Here is a 20,171-nt window from a genome sequence, read left to right as displayed (position 1 = left end):
TGCCAGTCTGGTAAAGAATTTGGTTGTTATTTCAAATTTTAAGTGGTAAATGTTTAATAAAGTGTGACATAAAGCTGAGTAAAACTAGACTAAAACCTTTTAATGTTTTAGTTTTATTTAAAACAGACTAAAACAATCACATATGGTAATGGCTAAAATGTGACTAAAACTAACAATAGTTTTAGTCACTACAGTATAAAATAAGTCATAAGTCAGTATAATTTGTGCTAATATAGAATCGGGTAAATATCGGTATCGGCAAATCGAAGTGGAAATGAAGAATCTGTATTGGGACACCCCTAGTTAATGAGTTTCAGCCCGACACCACTGAAACATCCAGCAGCTGATAGGAGGGTTTACCTTTGTACCAGGATGGCATATAAATTGATTCAAGCTGAAATAACCAAACACATATTTTGTTTTTTATTGAGGATATGTTTAAAATAAATATTATGAACAATAAAAAAATAGATTTTCATGTTATATGTAATAAATTTGTTTACATGAAGGTAACAGTTCTTTGTTTTTCAGATGGCTTTGTGCTCTCATTGGAATGGTGGTGGTTGGCTTCAGTGTTATATGTGTAAGTATATAAAGAGGAACTGACGTGAAACCAGAGCTGAACTCAGTAGAATTTCCCAGAAGCTAAACTTATTGAACCATGGCTACTGTTGCCTTCTGTCTGTTTAAGGTTCCCTTTGCCAAAGACATCTATGGTCTAATTCTTCCTAACTTTGGTGTGGGTTTTGCTATTGGTGAGTTTCTCACATCTCCTCACTTTGCATATTTTAATAATTTCAATTAAAAATGATCAATAATAATGATTTTTCACTCTGTGCTGCAGGTATGGTGGATTCCTCCATGATGCCTATAATGGGTTACCTGGTGGACCTGAGGCATGTGTCTGTGTATGGCAGTGTGTATGCCATTGCTGATGTGGCGTTCTGCATGGGATTTGCTTTAGGTAAACAAATAAAGATACAAACTTTTAACAATTAAAACATTTTAGGGTTACAGACCATTTAAGCTACTCTGCAAAATAAGATTCAAAACCAGTAAACAATCATTTAAATTATGTGTATTTGCCCTTAATTTGTGCAGACAAATCAGTGCAAATAGGATAAAAGTTATTCATAAAGATGACTTTTCATCTCGAAAATAAAATGCATTTTTTTTACTTTTAACTAAGTAAATAATAAAATTGCAATTGCACAATTTGTAAATTGCTGAAAATATGTTAAATATGTTATGTAACATAAAATTTTGCATTAATTTTCAAAAGATGTCAGACAAAAAAGCAACAGAATTCAATTAGGGATGGATGGATGGATGGATGGATGGATGGATGGATGGATGGATGGATGGATGGATGGATGGATGGATGGATGGATGGATGGATGGATGGATGGATGGATGGATGGATGGATGGATGGATGGATGGATGGATGGATGGATGATGGATGGATGGATGGATGGATGGATGGATTTTTAAATTTCAAGATATCCCTGCAAAAAGTTTTAATTTATATATTAAAAAGCGTTTGTACAATTACTTTTTCATTTCAGACTCATAACTACATTTTTTGAAATGAGAAAAAAACTACTGCTGAATATAATAAATATTCAGCTTAGCTTTGAAATGTTTTTATGTATGTGTTTTCTGAATATAGGAATTCACACTCTGCTGCGAATCATACTTGTGCATACTGTAGGTCTTGGCAGGAGGGAGCCAAAAGAACCATATGATCCGCAAAAAGTAGACACTAGATCCAATTTCCCTGTACCAGACCCTGGTATGTCATCAAACCCCCCCCCCCCCCCCTGGAGTTTATTTTTTTACCACCTCGGTGACTCCAACCTGGGTGATGTACGAATCCAGCCCTGAGCACCCCGTCTATTCTTCGATCATAGCAGGTGTGTCACCTGGATTGAAAAGATCCTCAAAGAATTCTTCCACCGTGTCCTCTTAGTAGGGCTGGGTATCATCTGGGATGAGCCGATTCGATACGATTCTCGATATGGCTCACCTTGATTTGATTTGACTCCAATATAGAAATTTATTACTTTCAAATTAAAGGGGAACGCTGTTTTTTTACATTGGAATATCTTCAGAACAGCTCCAAATGACACAAAACTCATATGAGTGAGTAGAACATGATGTAATAACGTAAAATCAAGGGCCAAATGTAAAAAAAAAAAAAGAATGGCGTTCTCCTTTTAATGCTCAAAGTCCATTCAATCAACAAACCAGCCAAATATTATGTTTATGTTCAATTTATTCAACACTGATATAGTAAACAAAACAATAAAGTGAATTTGGTTCAATGGATTTCACATATTACAGAAACCAAAATTTATCTTCACTGTTTTAAACATAACAGAAAAAGTGCATCTATATTGGTTTTGACTAAACATACTGAAACCAGGAGTAACACCGGCTCTCACTAACTTAACTGCTGGCTGAAACATCAGTACTGAGGAAAAACAGAACAGAATGTCAATCTGACATTGACAAAGAACTCTTCCTCAAACATAAAAAAATTATTACAAATGCACTTCTATTCCATAATATGTTTGTTTAGAAACAGTAGTCGGTCAACATGTCCTGGGTAAAGCGAACTTCTCTGTGCAGTGACTGTATCTCCTGCAGTAGAAAATAGAGGTTCTGAAGAGACACTTGTTGCTGGAATACACAGGTAGTTTTTTGCAAGTGAATGCAAATGTCTTGCTTGTTGATATTCACACAAGTGTTGTCCTTCACTGGCACATCATTAGGCTCAGTTTCAGCCCGTTCCTATAGAAGTAAATAAGAAGAAGAAAAATCAGGTTTAGTATAACATGTATTTGTGAAATTAAATTTACCATAAGTTAACAATCTGCCATGTGTCTAACCCCCACAAATTTAACATTATAGAAGTACACATTAAAAGCATTTTTTAAACCTAAACATCTGACTATACATTTTAGCAGGGTAAGAAAAAAATATTTGTCTTTATAAATTAGTAACTCAGTGATAATTTAATCAAATACATCACATGAAATGATTGTTGGCTTTCTCCTGCCTCTAGAACTACCCTCATGTAGATGTCCTAGTCAGCATGGTGCCTCTGTAGGTGAGGGCGCAAGTTGGTGGTGTTTCCAGTATAGCGGACTACACCGTTAAAATATTTACATAATGCATTTGTGTTATCGAGTTCTTGGCTCTTTTGATTGACTTTAAAACCAAAATGTGCCCAAACTTCGGACTTTAGAGATGAAGGCGCTTCAACAATCCTTTCAGCCATGCGCAAATTCTTCCTCGCTGTGAACAGTAACGGCGCGCTGTTATAACGGCTCCTAGGGGTAGGATGGTATATCGATATTGAAAACACAATTTAATATTTCATATTATTGAAATAATAAATAGGTTTTTTTTAAATCAATATTAATTTTTATAGCAATTTTTATGCAGAACCCTACCTCTTACATGTTCAACAGCTCCCCACTCCCACTGAAAACAGTGTTAGTTTCCCCTCCAGAGGCGCCAGACGATTTTCTAGAATTCCTTTAAGGCCAACCAATAGTCTTCATGGCCTCTCCAAACTTGCAGGCCAGAGATTTTGCCTCTGCAACTGCATAGGCAGCAGCATGCTTGGCCCTTAGGATACCTGCTTGCTGCCATAGCAATCCTATAAGCCAGTGGTTCCCAAAGTGTGGGGCGCGCCCCCTAGGGGGGGCGCAATGCCATTGCAGGGGGGGCGCGGGAAGCGGTATGGATGAATGAAAAAAAACAACAACAAAAAAACTCTGCTTGCTTGACTGAGCATAATGGACAGTTGTGACACTGCAACCCAGATTTGAGAAGATCTGCAGCAAAAAGCAGGTTCACTACAGCCACTGAAAAGATGGGAGGATTAAAGTACAAAGAAAAAAACTCTCAGGGAGCTGTTCAATGTTTTCACTCCATTTTGCACAGAGGCTTTTTTAATGTATTTATGATAGCAAAGTTAAATATTGTTACAAATAATAAAAAAAGAAATATGTTTAAAATAACACAGACAACAAGGAATCCTCTTCTAATCTACATTATAGAACTATGAAAAAAATACAGTTACACAAAAGTGTTCCACTGTAAAGATGGTGTAGTTTGTTTTGTTGCAACCTGAAGTGTGAAATAAACTTCAGTGGAGTTTGAAAACAAAATATGTGTATAGATTTATTATATCTGGTTGAACGATGTGTGTGCCCAGTTGATTTTCTTTTTTTTCTGGGGGGGGGGGGGGGGGTGGGTAGGGGGGGGGTGGGTAGGGGGGGTGGACATTTTATTGTAATCCAAAGGGGGGCCCAGAAGAAAATCTTTGGGAACCACTGCTATAAGCCAACCAGGCTTGATATGACTCCCTCTTCACCTAGACAGCTTACTGCTGGTGTCAACCACCAAGTTTGGAGATTGCCACCAACAGGCACTACAGACCTTCCGGTCACAGATACGGGCTGCCACATCGACAATAGAGGCAGAGAACATGGTTCACTCAGACTCCATGTCTCCGGCATCCCCCTGAAATCTGAGAGAAGGTGTCCCAGAGGTGGAGCAGCTGAACTTGTCCCTCACCAAAGGGTCCACCAGATTTTGTCAAACTCACACTATTTTCTTTAGCCCGCCCAGTCTGTCTGGCTTCCTCCTCTTCCAATGCGTCCAACTCACCAGCAGGTGGTGACCAGTGGACAGATTTACCCCTCTCTTCATCCGAGTGTCCAAGACATCTGGCAGATGGTCAGAAGATACGACTAAAAAGTCGACCGTTGACCTCTGACCAAGGGTGTCCTGGTGGTAAGTGCACCGATGGACATCCTATAAATAGTCAGACTCTCCTCCACACATTGTATATGCTCCTCCAGGGGATTCTATAGCTCAGCTGGGGGACTTTAACACCATGTAGGAAACGAAAGTGACACCTGGAGGAGCATGATTGGGAGGAACGGCCCCCCAGTTCTGAATCCTATTGGTGTTTCATTATTGGAGGTCTGTCCAAGTCACAGATTGTCCATAATGTATTATGGGGATATTTATCGTAAATAAATATATTGTTTACAATGATTTGAAAAAAAACTTTTTCCATCTGTTCATTAAAAATGTCTAGTCTTTAACCTAGTGACTGATAAACACAACTTAGAATAATATTTTTTTTGTTGTATAAATTTTTAACATCAGATATTCCATTATATCATCTACTGTTTATGACATACTTTCCAAAGTCCTAAAATCTATTGATTTATGATTATGTAATGATACTCCACCCACCTTATGTTTTTTTAATGTTTACATAAGTTAATTCTAATCATCTGAATTGAAAAACAATATCTTTGTAATCAGGATTCTTAAAAAGCAATTATGCTTAAAGGCGACGTAAAATATGGCAAATAATCCTTGATAGAATTAAAGTTTTTGATTGTGTATGACTCATAGTTTAACTGATATTTTACCTGCCGACTTGATGACATTTGTAAACGGATCTTGTCTATAATAGTCACATTTTATATGTTATTGTTGGGGTCGATGTGTCCTTGATCCTGTTTGTTTTGCTCTGTATGTTTGCAGCTCCATTCGTTGTAGTTGTTAAATTCTTTGAAGCAGATCAGAGTTGTTGCTGTTTGTAGATGCAGGTGCATTAGGTGTAATAATTATGGTGACTCTTACCTTCACTGGTTGTATTGGTCAAGGTCCTCTAGTCTTCTCATCACCATGACGTTTGCTGCCTCAGCAATACTTCATTACCCAGGAATGTTGGATCTTTTTTTTGTTTCTGTAGGCACCTTGCTTTCTTTGAGATCTGTGAAAAATGTATGATTATGTTTATGCATTATTAGATGCTTTTATCTAAAATGACTTATGAAGTAGACACAATGTTCCAGTTATCATCAATCTGACAAAAAGTTCTCTAGAGGAAAAAGTCAGAATTAGTGGTGACAGCAAAGAGAGAGAGACAGAAGTACAGAAAGAGTAGTAGAGGGGTACAGAGGTATGGCTAAGGGTTAACTGAAGATAGAGAGGGACGCTGGTGTTCTTGTAGCGCTTGGTAGGTCATTCCACCATCTTGGATCAAGACATGAGCACAGTCTGGATTGTCTTAAAATACAGACTGTTTTCCAAATCCAAAACTATTGTCCACAATCCACTGATGACCGGAGTGACCGAGTTGTGACATAAGACTTTGGAGGAGGGTTCAGGTAGATGGGAGCCGTACCCCTAGTTACTTCGTAGGCTAGCATCAGGGACTTGAATTTGATGCTAGCAGCCCACAGTAACCAGTGACGCTGATATGAAAAGAGGGGTGACAGGGCTGATTGAAGACCAGATACGCTGCTGCATTTTGGATCATTTGTAATGGTTTTACCATACAGGCTGGGAGACCAGTCAGGAGTGCGTTACAATAGTCAGGTGAGAGATAACCATTGACTGCACCAGGAGCTGGGTAGCATGTTGAGTTAGATATGACCGAATCGATCTTATGTGAAGTGACAAGATCAAGAAACAAAGATAACATGATCTTTAAAGGTCAGCTGGTCATCAGTCATGACACCCAAGTTTCTTGCTGCCTTTGATGGAGTCAGAAACAGTGATCCAGTCTAGATGTGAGTATTGTTGTGTATGGTTGCTTTGGCTGGGAAAGGTTGGATGTGATGGGCTTTTATCTATTTAGATATGTCAGAGAGACTGTCTGAGATGCTGGTTGAGACCGTGTGGTCATCAGATCGAAATGACAAAGCTGGGTGTCATCAGCATAACAGTGGTATGAAAAACCATGTGACTGAATGATCTGGCCCAGTGGTGTATATAGCAAAGAGAAGAGGTGCCAGTACTGAACCTTGAGGAACCCCTGTGACGAGATGGTGCACTGCAGAAGGGTGACTAAGCCAGGATACTTTGAATAATCGACCAGTGAGGTACGATTCAAACCAGAAGAGTGCTCTCCCTGTAATGTCCATGCTTAAGAGTATAGACAGAAGGATGTCACGGTTGGCTGTGTCGAATGCGATTGATAGGTCAAGCTGAGGACTTCCCTGTTGCTCTTGTCCACTTTTAAGGCTTTTGTCACAGACATCACAGACAAAAGAGCCGTTTTAGTGGAGTGGTCTTTTATAAACCTAGATTGGTTTGTATCAAGGAGATTGTATTGTAAGAGGTATTCTGTGACCTGCTTAAAGACTACCCTTTCAATGGCCTTAGACAGAAATGGTAGTAGAGACCGGCTGATAGTTTTCCACCTGAGTCGGTGGGAGAGAGGGTTTCTTGTAACCAGAGCTTGCTTGTAAGTCTAAGGAAATGTCCCTGATGTATCACATTTATCACATTAAAAGCTTCATATTTTTATTACTTTTTTGGATTATTACAGCTAGGGTTCTTACATTTGCTGGGCTAACAAGGTGTTTAACATTTGAATCAGAACTTATTCAAAATTTGTACTCATAAATTGGAGCTTTGAGATGGGCCTGTAGTTCTGCAGCACAATCTTGTTTTAGGGCCGTGGTGAAAACACCTGACAAACGTTATGTTATGACAGGCAGAGCTGTGTCAATGAAGGTTTTGGGAAAAAATACTGAGACAGCAGGATGAAAGCTTAGATGTATGATTTTATTCTAGTGTTTGATGTTGATTTGATGAAACTTTGTCAAAATTAGGTTTAGTTTGAAATTACTTTTTGTCCTGGACTTTGAAGGGATGTACAGACTGCTCCTTTTATCTTTTCCGTTTTATTCAGTGAAGATGTTATCAAATTCCTTTCTGGCTGAGTAGAGTTCAGGAGCAGATCAGCAAATATCAGCTGACTGTCTAATGTTAATTTATTATGTTTCCTATCAGCCATACAAACAATGCTGCTCTGTTTGTCTGTCTTTCCCTGTTTCAGGTCCATCCATTGGTGGTTCCATAGCTGAGAGCATTGGCTTTCCTTGGCTGATGACCATCATCGGAGTAGTGGACATTTTCTTCGCTCCTCTCTGTTTCTTTCTAAGAAGTCCACCTGGACAGGAGGAGAAAATTGTACGTTTTAAAATTCATCTAATTAAACCCAAACAGAGCTCAAAGCAAAGTATTCCTTTTCATCTGTTTGATAAAAAAATAACTATATGTCTTTTGAAATCTCCTTTTGATTGAGTTGGTTTGTATCAGAAATCTATGTAATATGCATTCGGATCTGTCTTTTATACATCTTTGAAGCACCCTAATGTTTGTATTTTATCTTGAAAGTTTACATTTAAATAGAATTTTACTTCATGTGAAACTAAACCCAACGTCAGAGCATAACCCTGCCATCACACAGATTTAGCTATTTTGATATTAGGAGACATGGCCCAGTGTGGGGATGAGTGGACAGCGTTACTGTGTGTGTTCAGGAAGAGGAAGGATACAATAAATTACATATTACTAAATAATAAAATAAAACACCCATTTATTGAGGTCCTTAACAGAACAGAAAATAGGACAGAAAACTTATCCTATTTTCTGTCTCCCTACATGAAAAAATAATAAGGCCACTCTTTCAATAAAAAAAAAAAATATTGAAACTATCAGCCGGGGACGACAGGTTGGCAATCATTGTTGTTTTTGAAAGCTGTCTTAGATTTAGTCTTAGACTTCAGGATGAAAACTATTGTTAGTCTTAGTCACAGTCATTACGATATGTGATAGGTTTAGTCGAATAACACTTAAAAAGGTTCTAGTATAGTTTTAATCAATGTTATGTTGCAAAAAAAAGTCAACCTATACAATTTAGAATAACAACCAGATCATTTACCAGACTGACAGCTCTATCCTAGATACTACAATAGCTGGGTATAGAATTCTGCCATGCAGTTGATCCAAGAATTCAAATAAACTTTTTTTATGAATTAATGGCATACTTTATAAAAAAGTGTCTCACAAAAGTTGTTAAAAAAGCATCATATTTAAATAGATATAAATGAGAACAATGGGATAGAAACATTTAAAGATCTATGTACCTTTTCTTCTGGCTCTTTATCCGCTAATTTTTATTTAGTCTCGTCTCATTGACGAAAACTCAAACCTAAAAGTCTGATGCAAACTCACGCACAACAATATCTGCACAGGCATTGGTACAATGCCAGAGGGTGGAGAGATATTCTGTGTGCATGTAAACACATTATGACCATTAGAAATAACAATACAAGAAAAATATTAATCAAGAAAAAATGTCTACAGAGCAGGATGAATTAATTCAGCGAGATGGCAGACAATTTTTATGTAATTAAACCAAGACAAAGAAAATGACTGAATTTAAATATCCTTTGTTTTTTTCTTTTACTTTTTTATTTTTTACTTTTGTATGTTGGTTTATACTCACCGCATTGAACAGGGCATCAAAAGTGATGTAATAATGCCGTCTCCACCCCAAAGCATGGACCGCACACGCAGCCATGCTGCTAGGTCAAACGACTCCAAACTTACTTTAATTTTTCTAACTTGGCGCAACCTTACACCGCCAGCCTCATCCAAAATGTTAACTTATAAAATTTGCCTGAACTGACATCCAATGGTGTAGAAGGTTCACCACAACCACATCCACATCAACTATAAACATGTACATCTCTTCTATGGGCTCGCTACGGCACACGAAGAAAGCACGCCAACCCAACGAACGAGTATATGTCAGTGAAAGTTGCAGTTATTATTATTATTTTAAGCATAGTTTTGCTCTGTCTTTTCAGGCGATCTTGATGGACACAAACTGCTCAATGAAGACGAGGTCTTACTCCACACAGGGGACGTATTACCAGGGTGACGACATGGATCCAGAGAATGACGATTATGATTAACCAGACAACAGCCATGTAGTTTAAGCCCTCAGAAAATATATATTTTGTTGTACAAAAAAAAAAGGAAACAGGGAAACAAAACATAATGAAAAAACACATCCAAGATATTCCCATGTCAGTGTCCTGCATTTGGTCGTCGCTGTTCAGTGTCCTCTTCACAGTTGTAATGGAGGAAAACAAAGTTGCTCCAAATGTGCATTTAGTAAAAAGAAGTGGTTTTAGCCAGAAGCCTTATTGAGTGAGAAAATGTTATGATCAACACTGATCAACGGCGAGGGCAACAAAGAAGGGTTTCTTTGTCGGCTTGTTTTCAATCCAAAATCTGTTTAAATGAATGTTTTAAGTTTTATATGTGTCAACATTACTGTATGGAAAATATTAGCAGAATTTGATGTTCAGGCTGTTGTAATAACTGATAGTGTATGGTATGTCAGTAAGGGTAAGACCAATGTTTTAATGTATCTGAATCCCATGCAGGTTTAGCTGTTGTTGAGAAACTGCAAGGGGCCAGCAGGAGTATAAAGATATGTAAGACACGAATATTGGATTTCTTCAGTTTAAATACATGTTTTTGTTTTCATTGAATATGACTGACCCTCACCCAACCCACTGATACACATGTTATTTTACCATGTTTTATAGTAAAACAATATGACCTAAGATAAACCTTTACCCTAACATTACTATACTTTACTATGACCTAAACTAAATTCACACCTTTTACTTAAACCAAACCCAAGAAAAGTTTTTTTCATGGAGCAGTTGAGGGGTACCCTGGCTCCGCCAGATGGATTTGCTCCGCATATCCATCTGGAAACCTTCCGTTGAAGTAATTTTGGGAAGGGCCGAAAATACTGGTTATCTGATTGGCCTATGTTGGTGATAGACGGGCCAAATAAACCAATCAGATCAACGAAGCATATGACGTACTAACAGCCAGGCTACTCTTGCCGAAACCAGTCGGGAGAAGAGCAAAAACATCTTTTCCTCTGAGAAAAGCCTCCAGAGCAGTGTTTTGCTCTTCTTTCAGTGAAGAAATACTCTGTAATTCCGCTAACGCCAGTTTCATCGGCTGAAGCCGCCATGTTCTTTAGACTGAAATGTCGCGCTTCTCGTTGCGTCACACCTCAACCTGCCTCAAAGCCAACACTGATTGGACGTTCTTTTGGTGAACGGCTCCAAATTTTCTTTATCGGAAAGTAGCCAGACTGATCTGCGAGTGAAACCTTGAAAGCTCGCGAGATCAGGATGGTCTCACGAGGCTAGTTGAGGGGTCCCCATAAGTACTTGTAAATCCCCGTAATGTAGAATATTGAACAAAAGTTGGCCTTACACTGTCTGCAAAAACAACTCCACACATCCACAAAAAAAGAGAGTATACATTTATTTTAATAATCCAGGAGGTACAAAAGAACAAACCCAACACATAGAAATCTGATGAAAACCTATTCAATTTTTAAAGATGGTTTCGTTCTGTTTATTAAAACAACTTCTATGTATCCTTTTTTTTGTTTTAAATTTTGCCAACATGTCAGAGAGGAAAATAATCTGCTGTCCTGATTTCAGAGAAACATATCACAAAGGGGTGTAATGATAATTCTGATTATTAGATGAGACTGTACACTGTACTGGTTCAGCATGATGACATAGGATTTTAATAATATTTTTGCGGAAACTATTAATCATTTTTTTCATAAATAAAGGTTTTGTAAATTAACAGTTTGAAAGAATGTTTGTTCATTGAATAATATTACAGTAAAGTTATGATCGTTAATTCAAAACATGTGATCTGGAGGCTCTTTACAGAGATAATTCAATCAGATCCTCCAGACAGATTGATTCAGTCTAATAAATCCTGGATAATAGCATCCAGTCACTGGTTCAGTTTCCATTACAAATGTGCACAAAAGAACATGGATGTTCTGCTAATTTTGAAAATGCTAATTTTAACAATTGCTGTATTTCCATTAAATGAATACAATTAAAATCTTACTTGAAACAATATTGCAGCGGTGGATGTAAACAGATGAGATATTTCCATATTTCATCCAAGGTTCTAGTTCTTATTGCAGCGCTCTTATCATAAAAATAGATTTCCGTTGGATTTCCATTTGGCAAAATTTATTTTGTGATAAAAATGTACGCAGTTTGATTTGAATGGAAATGCAGCTAATGGCAGGATCCACATCTCCTAGATAAGCATGGGACCTTTCTTGCAGCAATCCATATCACCAAACACAGACAGTGACAGCAGAGAGGAAAAACTCCCTTTTAAAAGGAAGAACTACCTAAGCAGAGGAGCTCTGAGCCAGAGAAAGAGAACTCAGATTTACTAAGGAGGGTTTTCAACAGGTTTTATTTTCAGGGTGAAGTGCGAGTGGCTGGGCATCAGCAGAGGCGGATAACCTGATTCTCTGCAGAGATGGAAAACAGAGGTCCGTGACTGGAATGTCAGGCTGATCACGACTTGGAGCAAAAGTCACTGACCTGATTTAAAGTTCAGTCCGATCCCAGAGGAGGGGAAAGAATCCGGGAGAGAGGTTATCCAAAGTTTGCAGCTGAGACAGCTTCCAGAACTCCGAGTGGTGCAGATTTTTGTGAAACAAGTGGATTTTCACTTGAATTGAGATGGTCAGTAAAATGATGTGCCTATCTAAACTATTTCTAAACTTAAACTGAGGGCAAAGTATCTCCATTAAAATTCAGTTCAGTTTATTTATACAGTGCCAATTTACAACACATGTCATCTTAGAGCATTTTACAGAGACAATCCAGTCAGTTGTCAAAAGTTTCTATCTAACTTGGAATGGGAGAATAGAGATAGACTGAGGCAGAATAATGAAGAGGGGTCCCTGTGTCCTCCAGCAGTCTAAGCCTATAGCAGCATAACTGGGCCCATAGGACGAGACAATGGTGAGAGACTGGTCCCCAACCAAAAATCGTAGGGGCACAACCCTGTCATTCACGGTTGGGAAATCCAGCATGTGACGACTGAGATCAGGGGCAATGAGCAAGCCTCCCCAGACCGCGACCTCTCACCACGGGCAACACCAGAGAAGTGGGGCACCAAGCCTCTCTTCAGGAGATGGGACCCAACCAAAGCGTTGAGGTGAGCCCGACTACATCCAGCCGGTTCCTCTTAACCTACCGAACAAGCTCAGGCTCCTTCCCCCCTAGGGGGGTCGTCTCACTTCCCGATAGCCAGAAACTGTGTGTGCAAAGGATGGGGGCCCGGCTGCGCCATACCGGGGCGACGTTACGGTCCTTGCTTTGACTATCTCCAAAAGGGTCTTCTGACCTGCTCTTAGTCTGACCTGTCACCAAGGACCTTTTTGCCATGTGAGACCCTACCGGGGGCATAACACACCGAAAAACATAGCTCCTAGGATCATTCAGGCACGCAAACAAATCCACCACGTCAAGGTGGCAGGGAGTTCTTTTTTTTTTTTTTTGAGTTTTTACGGCACTAGAGGGTCATTTTTATGGACAGTAGGCTGGCAGGAAAAGGGGTATGAGAGAGGGAGAGAGACATGCGGCAAAGGACCACTGGCTGGATTCGAACCCGGGTTGCCCATGTCGAGGACTTGGGCCTCCATACATAAGTCATGTGCGAAACCAAAGCACGCCCTGATCGCGGGTTGTAAAGATCTTTTTTTTTTATATAAAATCAAGCTTATTTATAAAGAATCCCATTTAATTGCATTTAAGCAGAACGTTTTACCAATATTCAAACATTATTACTGGGCTGCCAACGTCAGGACTCTGATGTTTTGGCGGCAGGGGTATCCAGACAGTTTGGCTCCTGAGTCCCCCTCATGGTTGAGAATGGAAGCCGCAACCGTAGTTCAGTCTTCCCTGCCTGCTTTGCTGTTCTCGAAGATAGAGTCATCCGGTATAATAAAAAGTCAAACTTTTGTCATTAAAAATTCTGTTAGAATCCTGAATCAGGTGAGAGGAGTTCTGAGCCTGCCAGCAATATGTGCACAAACGCCAATCTGTGGAAATCACTCCTTTATACCTCCGACAATAGATAAAACCTTTCAAATGTGGAAGGAGAAGGGTCTCACCTCTGTAAGGCATCTTTATATAAATGGACGCTTTGCATCCTTTGATGAACTAAGAGTGAAATACAATTTGCCCCACTCACAATATTTCCGTTATCTGCAAATTAGAGACTACGTTCGTTCCAAAATCACCAACTTCCAAACTCTCCCCAAAAAGCATGCATTTTTTGACGTTATGAATAGCCCTTCTGACTCCAAGCATCTTATCTCTACTTTTGTACGTCTGTTTGATGGCTGTATTGAAGTTTGCACAGATAAAATAAAAAAGGCTTGGGAGGAGGAGTTGGGTATTTGGCTGTCAAAGGCTGTGTGGGATAAGAGTTTGGCCATGATATCATCCTGCTCCATCAACAGCAGGCATCAGCTAATTCAGTTTAAGGTTGTTCATCGCCTTCATTATTCTAAACTTAAGTTGCATAAGATTTACCCCTTGGTTTCACCAATGTGTGACAGATGTAAAGTGGCTGAGGGTACACTGTCTCATGCTTTTTGGTTTTGCACACAACTGGCAGGATTCTGGGACAAGCTATTTGGCTGGTTCTCCAGGGCTTATAAAACAACCTTGCAACCAGATGCAGAACTCGCCCTCCTTGGATGCTCACAGTCCACAGCAAATATACCCACAGCAATGCGACAATCCCTGATGCTGGGGACTATTGTTGCTAAAAGGCTCATCCTGATGGACTGGAAATCAACCTCTCCTCCCTCCTTTCAGAGATGGCTGACTGATATGACCTCTGTCATACAAATGGAGAAACTTCGGTTTACGAGAGCTAATTCACTTGAAAAGTTCTCAGCTATTTGGGATCCATTTCTGAACCATCTGGATATGACCAGAACAAGGTGAGAGCCTCACCAGACTATTTACCTGGGACTTGGTTGAGACAATGTGTATATTCGGCTTATTTGTGACTGGCAGGTTTGTTATTCTTCCATTCATTTGTCTGTTGTAACCGTTTATTATTATTATTTTTTTTTATTTATTTATTTATTTATTTTATTATTATTTTTTTATGTCTGAACCTGATTGTTGTTGATTGCTGTTGTTTTTGTCTATTTCTACTGAAAATTGAAAAATAAAATATTATTTAAAAAAAATAGAATTACATCTTGCCCTTCTGCAGGAGTTTAAGTTATATGCTGATTTTTGTTGTTACAGAGGGCTGATTCATTCCTCTTTCCTTTTTGTGCATTCTGTTTGTAAACCTTTGTGGCTCTTACTGTCATTGGCGGGGGGGTGTTTGCTCCCCTCTTATTTGTGGGATATACAATCCTACGCTAACTGAAGTCTGAATAGAAATGAAGACACCTGAGATCAAATGTGGTGACAGTTGGATTTTCAGCACCATTAACTTTTGCTGCATTTAAAATGCTTTGAACATTTAGAAATGTGTTGTTTTACATGTAATTTCATATTCCAGCAGCTCAGAATGAGTCAAGTAACATGGAAGCTTTTCAGTATGCTCCAGGAAATCCTTGCGTTGATTGCCTGAAATGCTTGCTGGAAGACAGCACAATGAGCTGCCGTGACAGGGAGATGTGGGAGCCGGCACTCTGTAATCAGCCTGTCCGTCTAAAGGCTGGCCTTCAATTACTTTGCAGATGCTCACACAATACCTCGGTTTTCTTATCCACAAAAACAGGAAAGTTTTTTCTTTTTCTTGAACCACAGAGAAAATTTGCTTTTTTGTTCTATGAAAAGGTGCAGAAATCATGTGGAATTATTATGAGATCCTGAAAAGGAAACCATCTCAAACTCAGACGTGGTCTACATTCCTCCAGGAACAGGACAAACAGCCCACATTAAAATATGGCGCAGGAGTCCATAGTTAATTTCTAAATGAATCCTCGGATCCTTTATGGAACTGCTCTGGGGGTAACCATGGTTGCACGGTTTTACCCCTCTCACACCAGCCCCCGCCCTCTCCTCAACTGTCTCTAACACCAAGGCCACCAGAGATCTACCCTCTTCCTCACCGCCACTCTCACCAACCCCCGACCCACTCACACCCTCTGTCATGTCTCCCTCCCCCCTCACAGTCACTACAACGCAGGTGAGAGACCAGCTGAAGAAACTGAAACAGAAAAGCCTCTGGACCGAACGGCATCCCCCCAAGGCTGCTGAGGCACTGTGGACCTTCTGCGAGGTCCTCAGCTACATCTACAACCTGAGCCTCAGCCTGGGGGTGGTCCCAACTCTCTGGGAGACCTCCTGTGTGGTACAGGTTCCCAAAATGCTGCACGCTAAGGAACTGGCCCAGTCACCCTGACCCCCCACCTGATGAGGACCATGGAGGGCCTCATCCTAGTCCACCTGCACACCGTAGTGAACCCCACCCTGGACCCGCTTCGGTTTGCTGCAGCTTCCTTATTTGACATCGGAGTGGAGGATGCCATCATTTACCTGTTGAAGCAGGCGCTCACCCACCTGGAGACCAGCGGGAGCGCAGTGAGAGTCATGTTCTGTGACTTTTTCAGCGCTTTCAACACAATCAGACCAGAGCTAATGAGGGGGAAGCTGGAGGACGCTGGAGTGGACATCAACCACCCTCAGTACGTGCGGCAGTCAGGGGTGGCAGTCTGCATTACCGGGGCCCCAGGGCACCGTACCGTCTCCGTTCCTCTTCGTTCCTTTGCACCTCGGACTTCAACTACAACAAGGACAGGTACTATCTCCAGAAGTTCTCAGATGCTCCACCCGTAAAAAGAGCATCCTTCACTATACATTTTGATCAGTGTAGATTGACCCTGAACTGGTTTGCCGCCATGGCTCAGCTTATGTTGGTCTCTGTCTGGTTTTTAAAGATGCACCTCTGCCAAAAGTGCAGCTTTGTTGGAACAGCAGGGCTTCTTTTCAGAAAGAATGGCCTCCCCGACCCAAAGGTTCTGCCACTTTCTTACATATTGAGAGTTTTTGGTTTCACAACAGGTGAGATCAGTCGGCTCACTAATATAACATCTAATTAACTCTGAGGCTGACTCTCCAAATACGTCAAATTAAAGCTCCTACCTCCTGTCCGGTAAGAACACTATCCAAGGTAGGAAAAGGGCTTCAGCAGTGCTGAATGAAAATAGCCTTCAGTCGTCATTATTACACGAAGGACACACAAGAATTATGCTGGTCAAACTGGAAATACAAGAAATCTCTCGAAATCTCTCCTTTATTTTTGTTTTTTTTACCATCCTCTCTATATATCTGGATGCAATATTTATACTTCAAGCACCTTTCCTCTTTTGTGCACCTTCTGTTGTTTACGAGAGTCGATGTCACAAATGAATTTCTCCATTGTGAGATCAATAAAGTTCTATTTCATCTAATCAGTAGAATGATTTAAAAAAAAAGCAGTTTCCCAAACATGAAGCTGAAGCTCTACATTTTAAAATCCCAAACATGTAAAAGTTTGACGTTATGTTTTAAACTCCAGGTGGTGGCCTGTACCCGCAATCATATCTAATTCATGGAAATACTCCACATGAATCATATTTGGCTCTGAAATCATTAAAATCTGATGTCTTTCAATTAATTTCAATTCACTTTATTTCTATGGCGCCAATTCACAACACATCATCTCAAGGCACTTTATAGTTCACCAGATCATACAGTCAATTTGATTAAAAGTTTTCTATCTAAGAAAAACCAGCTGATTGCATTGACTCTAATGCTTTCCTAAGCATGCTTGTAGCAACAGTGGAGATGAAAAACTCCCTTTTAACAGGAAGAAACCTCCACCAGAGCCAGGCTCAGTGTGAGCGGCCATCTGCTGAGGCCGACTGGGGTTCAAGGAGACAGAAGCAGAGATACAGAAATAAGCCGTAACTGTAAAAGGCGGCCCCCGTCTAAGAAACCCACAGCCAGGCAGACGAGCTCCGAGCCAGCTCCCATGTCAGAGGACGAAGAGAGCACACCCAGTTAGTTACAGTCAGAGAAACAGGACTACACTGAAAAACAGGCTGATGTCCAACATCTGTAAACAACGGTGTTGATGGCAGCAGCACAGCTGACATTTCTCTCCAGGATGGAGTCACAGCCAAACAGGAACAGACCAGATGAAGCTACTATGAGAAAAAGCAGAGAGAGCAGAACGTTAGAGATTAAACTAAATGATTCTGCAGTGGGAGAATAGAGATAGAATGAAGCAGAATGATGAAAAAGGGGTCCCTATGTCCTCCAGAAGTGTAAGTCTATAGTATCTTTAATAAAACTAATCCATATCAAAGCTTATCCAAACATAAAACATCTCTACAGATGGAGATATCTTCAGAATACTTGCCTCCCACCTCAACAGGTTCTTCCATCTCCAAAACTTCCTTGTTCAGATCTCTGCTAAAAAGGAGGAAATACTCTGGGTTTTTCCAAACAACCCTGTTGCTGAGCTTGGTCCTTTCACAGAGTAATTTACTGTCGTAATTTTACTCAGAGTAATTGCTTCCTAGCTTTCTGAAACAGAAAAGTCAGCATATGCAGGGATTAATCCCAGATCTTACTCTGGATCACCTCTGTTTGGTGAAATGTAGACCAATTCCCATTATCTGAAGAAGGTTCCTGTGTGGAACTTTTGAAGAAAATTTACGTCTCACCACATGACTTTAACAGGGTTACTTTTCTGAAAAGCTTATCTGATGATGACCAGATTAGCTTTTCAGAAAAGGAGGACACTTTTTTAGTTTTCTGGTGGAGGGTGTCTCAATGACCCCCCTACCCCCCTATCCTATGCCCCACACACACACACACACACACACACCGCACCCCCACCCAGTCCGACGACTAGGGCAGTTGGTTAGTAACCTGACAACAGCCAGATGCATGTCTCGCTCCGCCCAGTGAGTGGAGCTGGGCGGAGCGAGACATGCATCTGGCTGTTGTCAGGTTAGTTGGTTAGTGGATCAAAGGCATTGCACGGGCCGGCGCACATCTGTTGGTATCTCTCAGATCCATAGCCAAACCAGTATACATATTATAAAAGTGAAGTAATTGAAGGCTATACTGGTTAAGTTTTAGGATTATAGAATTAAAATTAAGAGTATTTTGGTTTAATTCTATCAAGTTGTGATTAGTGATTAAGGTCTGTTGAGTCCTACTGACATTAGGGTGGGAGACTAGCTGTCCTGGTAAGGTAATAAAAAGATAAATTATGAGGTTTAGAGGAATTAGAGTCAGGGATTAAGTCAGCTGTCTTTAAGATCGGTAGTCATTTATGATGGTAAGGTAGTCAAGTTAAGACTTCATCATAAGGGTGAGATATCAAAGTTTAATATCACGTTTGTCACCTTGGGTTATCTTTTAAGTCCCTTGATTTAAGGTTAAGTAAAGGGGAATCATGGTAGGGGTTAAGGAAATGGTCTGGTTAGTTTTTCTAAATATGGAGCAGGTGTATTGGTTGTGATACACGGCTTAGGGTTGGGGCCTGGACGTCATGTGACTTTCAGGGTAAGTTAAATGGTCTGGTTAGTTGTTAGGGTTAGGAATTAGGGTTAGCAGCTAGGTTAGGGTTAGTTTAAGGGGGTGAGGATCGGACAAAATGTAATTTAGGGTTAGGTGTTAGGTTTACGTATGGATTCCACTAATATTAGGGTTAGCAGCTAATTGAACTGGTAAGCTGATAAGAAATATTAAAAATTAGGTTTTGATATGGATTCCATAGGTTAGGGTTAGTAGCTAATTGTCCTGGTAAGTTGATAAGTGCTATAAATGTAGTCTAAGGGTAAGGATAAGGTTAGGTTTTATAGAGGTCAAGGATTAATGGAAGATAATCATATAAATATTAATTGTAGATCAATGGAGGAAGCAGAGTCAGGGTAGACTGCCCTGGAATCCCATATGGAAAAGATATAGATAAATCTTGTAAGATTTCTATCTGTGTTGTCTGAAACTTGTATGTAATGCATATGAGAGTGAAACCAGATATAAAATCTATAGAAAAATTGTATAAAAGGGAAATTATATGATTTGGGTACTTCTAAGAACAATATATGACAGTAACTCCGCATACAATATCCTTATAAGAAAAATTGAGTATCAAACTTATATAAGTCAGACAAACATAAGTGATGCTAAGCTATTGTAAGTAACATAGAAAACACTTACAGAATTTACTTTTGTTGACACAACTATAAGAGATTAAACTAAGAATCAATATAATACAACAATAAAATTAAGGAAAGATCACAAATTCACTAAAAGATGAAAAAATTAATAACAACGGACAGTTGAAATATTTCTAAGTTTAGCATTTTTGCATATAGCCAGGCATCATATTCCTATTATTATTCTATGAACATAACTTCTTCTTCTCT

At 39.8% G+C, this 20,171-nt stretch overlaps 2 protein-coding genes across 2 annotated transcripts in view; both read left to right on the top strand.

The window, feature by feature from the left end:
* The window catches only part of slc18a2 (solute carrier family 18 member 2), a 63,152-nt gene extending 53,236 nt beyond the window's left edge, over positions 1–9,916 (top strand). Inside the window, exons 11-15 of the mRNA XM_038304582.1 lie at positions 532–583; positions 692–755; positions 845–964; positions 7,887–8,020; positions 9,706–9,916. Coding sequence (XP_038160510.1) covers positions 532–583; positions 692–755; positions 845–964; positions 7,887–8,020; positions 9,706–9,813 — 478 coding nt within the window. The 3' untranslated portion in view covers positions 9,814–9,916. The remainder of the gene's footprint in view (positions 1–531; positions 584–691; positions 756–844; positions 965–7,886; positions 8,021–9,705) is intronic.
* Positions 9,917–13,535: 3,619 nt separating this feature from the next.
* LOC119796199 lies at positions 13,536–14,853 on the top strand. Its single transcript, XM_038304633.1, has 2 exons — positions 13,536–13,730; positions 13,815–14,853. The coding sequence occupies exons 1-2, from the start codon at positions 13,579–13,581 to the stop codon at positions 14,722–14,724; spliced, it is 1,062 nt and encodes a 353-aa protein (XP_038160561.1). The 5' UTR covers positions 13,536–13,578; the 3' UTR covers positions 14,725–14,853.
* The last annotated feature ends 5,318 nt before the right edge of the window (positions 14,854–20,171 follow it).

Source organism: Cyprinodon tularosa, unplaced genomic scaffold (assembly GCF_016077235.1).
Source record: "Cyprinodon tularosa strain WSP-4 unplaced genomic scaffold, ASM1607723v1 ctg539, whole genome shotgun sequence".
In the NCBI taxonomy this organism is placed as follows: domain Eukaryota; kingdom Metazoa; phylum Chordata; class Actinopteri; order Cyprinodontiformes; family Cyprinodontidae; genus Cyprinodon; species Cyprinodon tularosa.
Note: the sequence above shows the minus strand (reverse complement) of the source record. Positions and strands in the feature narration are given on the sequence as shown.

Coding starts and splice junctions, on each gene's coding strand:
- LOC119796199 (XM_038304633.1), top strand. CDS start 13,579: ATGTTTTGGCGGCAGGGGTATCCAGACAGTTTGGCTCCTGAGTCCCCC. Junction 13,731..13,814: donor ATAAAAAGTCAAACTTTTGT/CATTAAAAATTC, acceptor GCCAATCTGTGG/AAATCACTCCTTTATACCTC.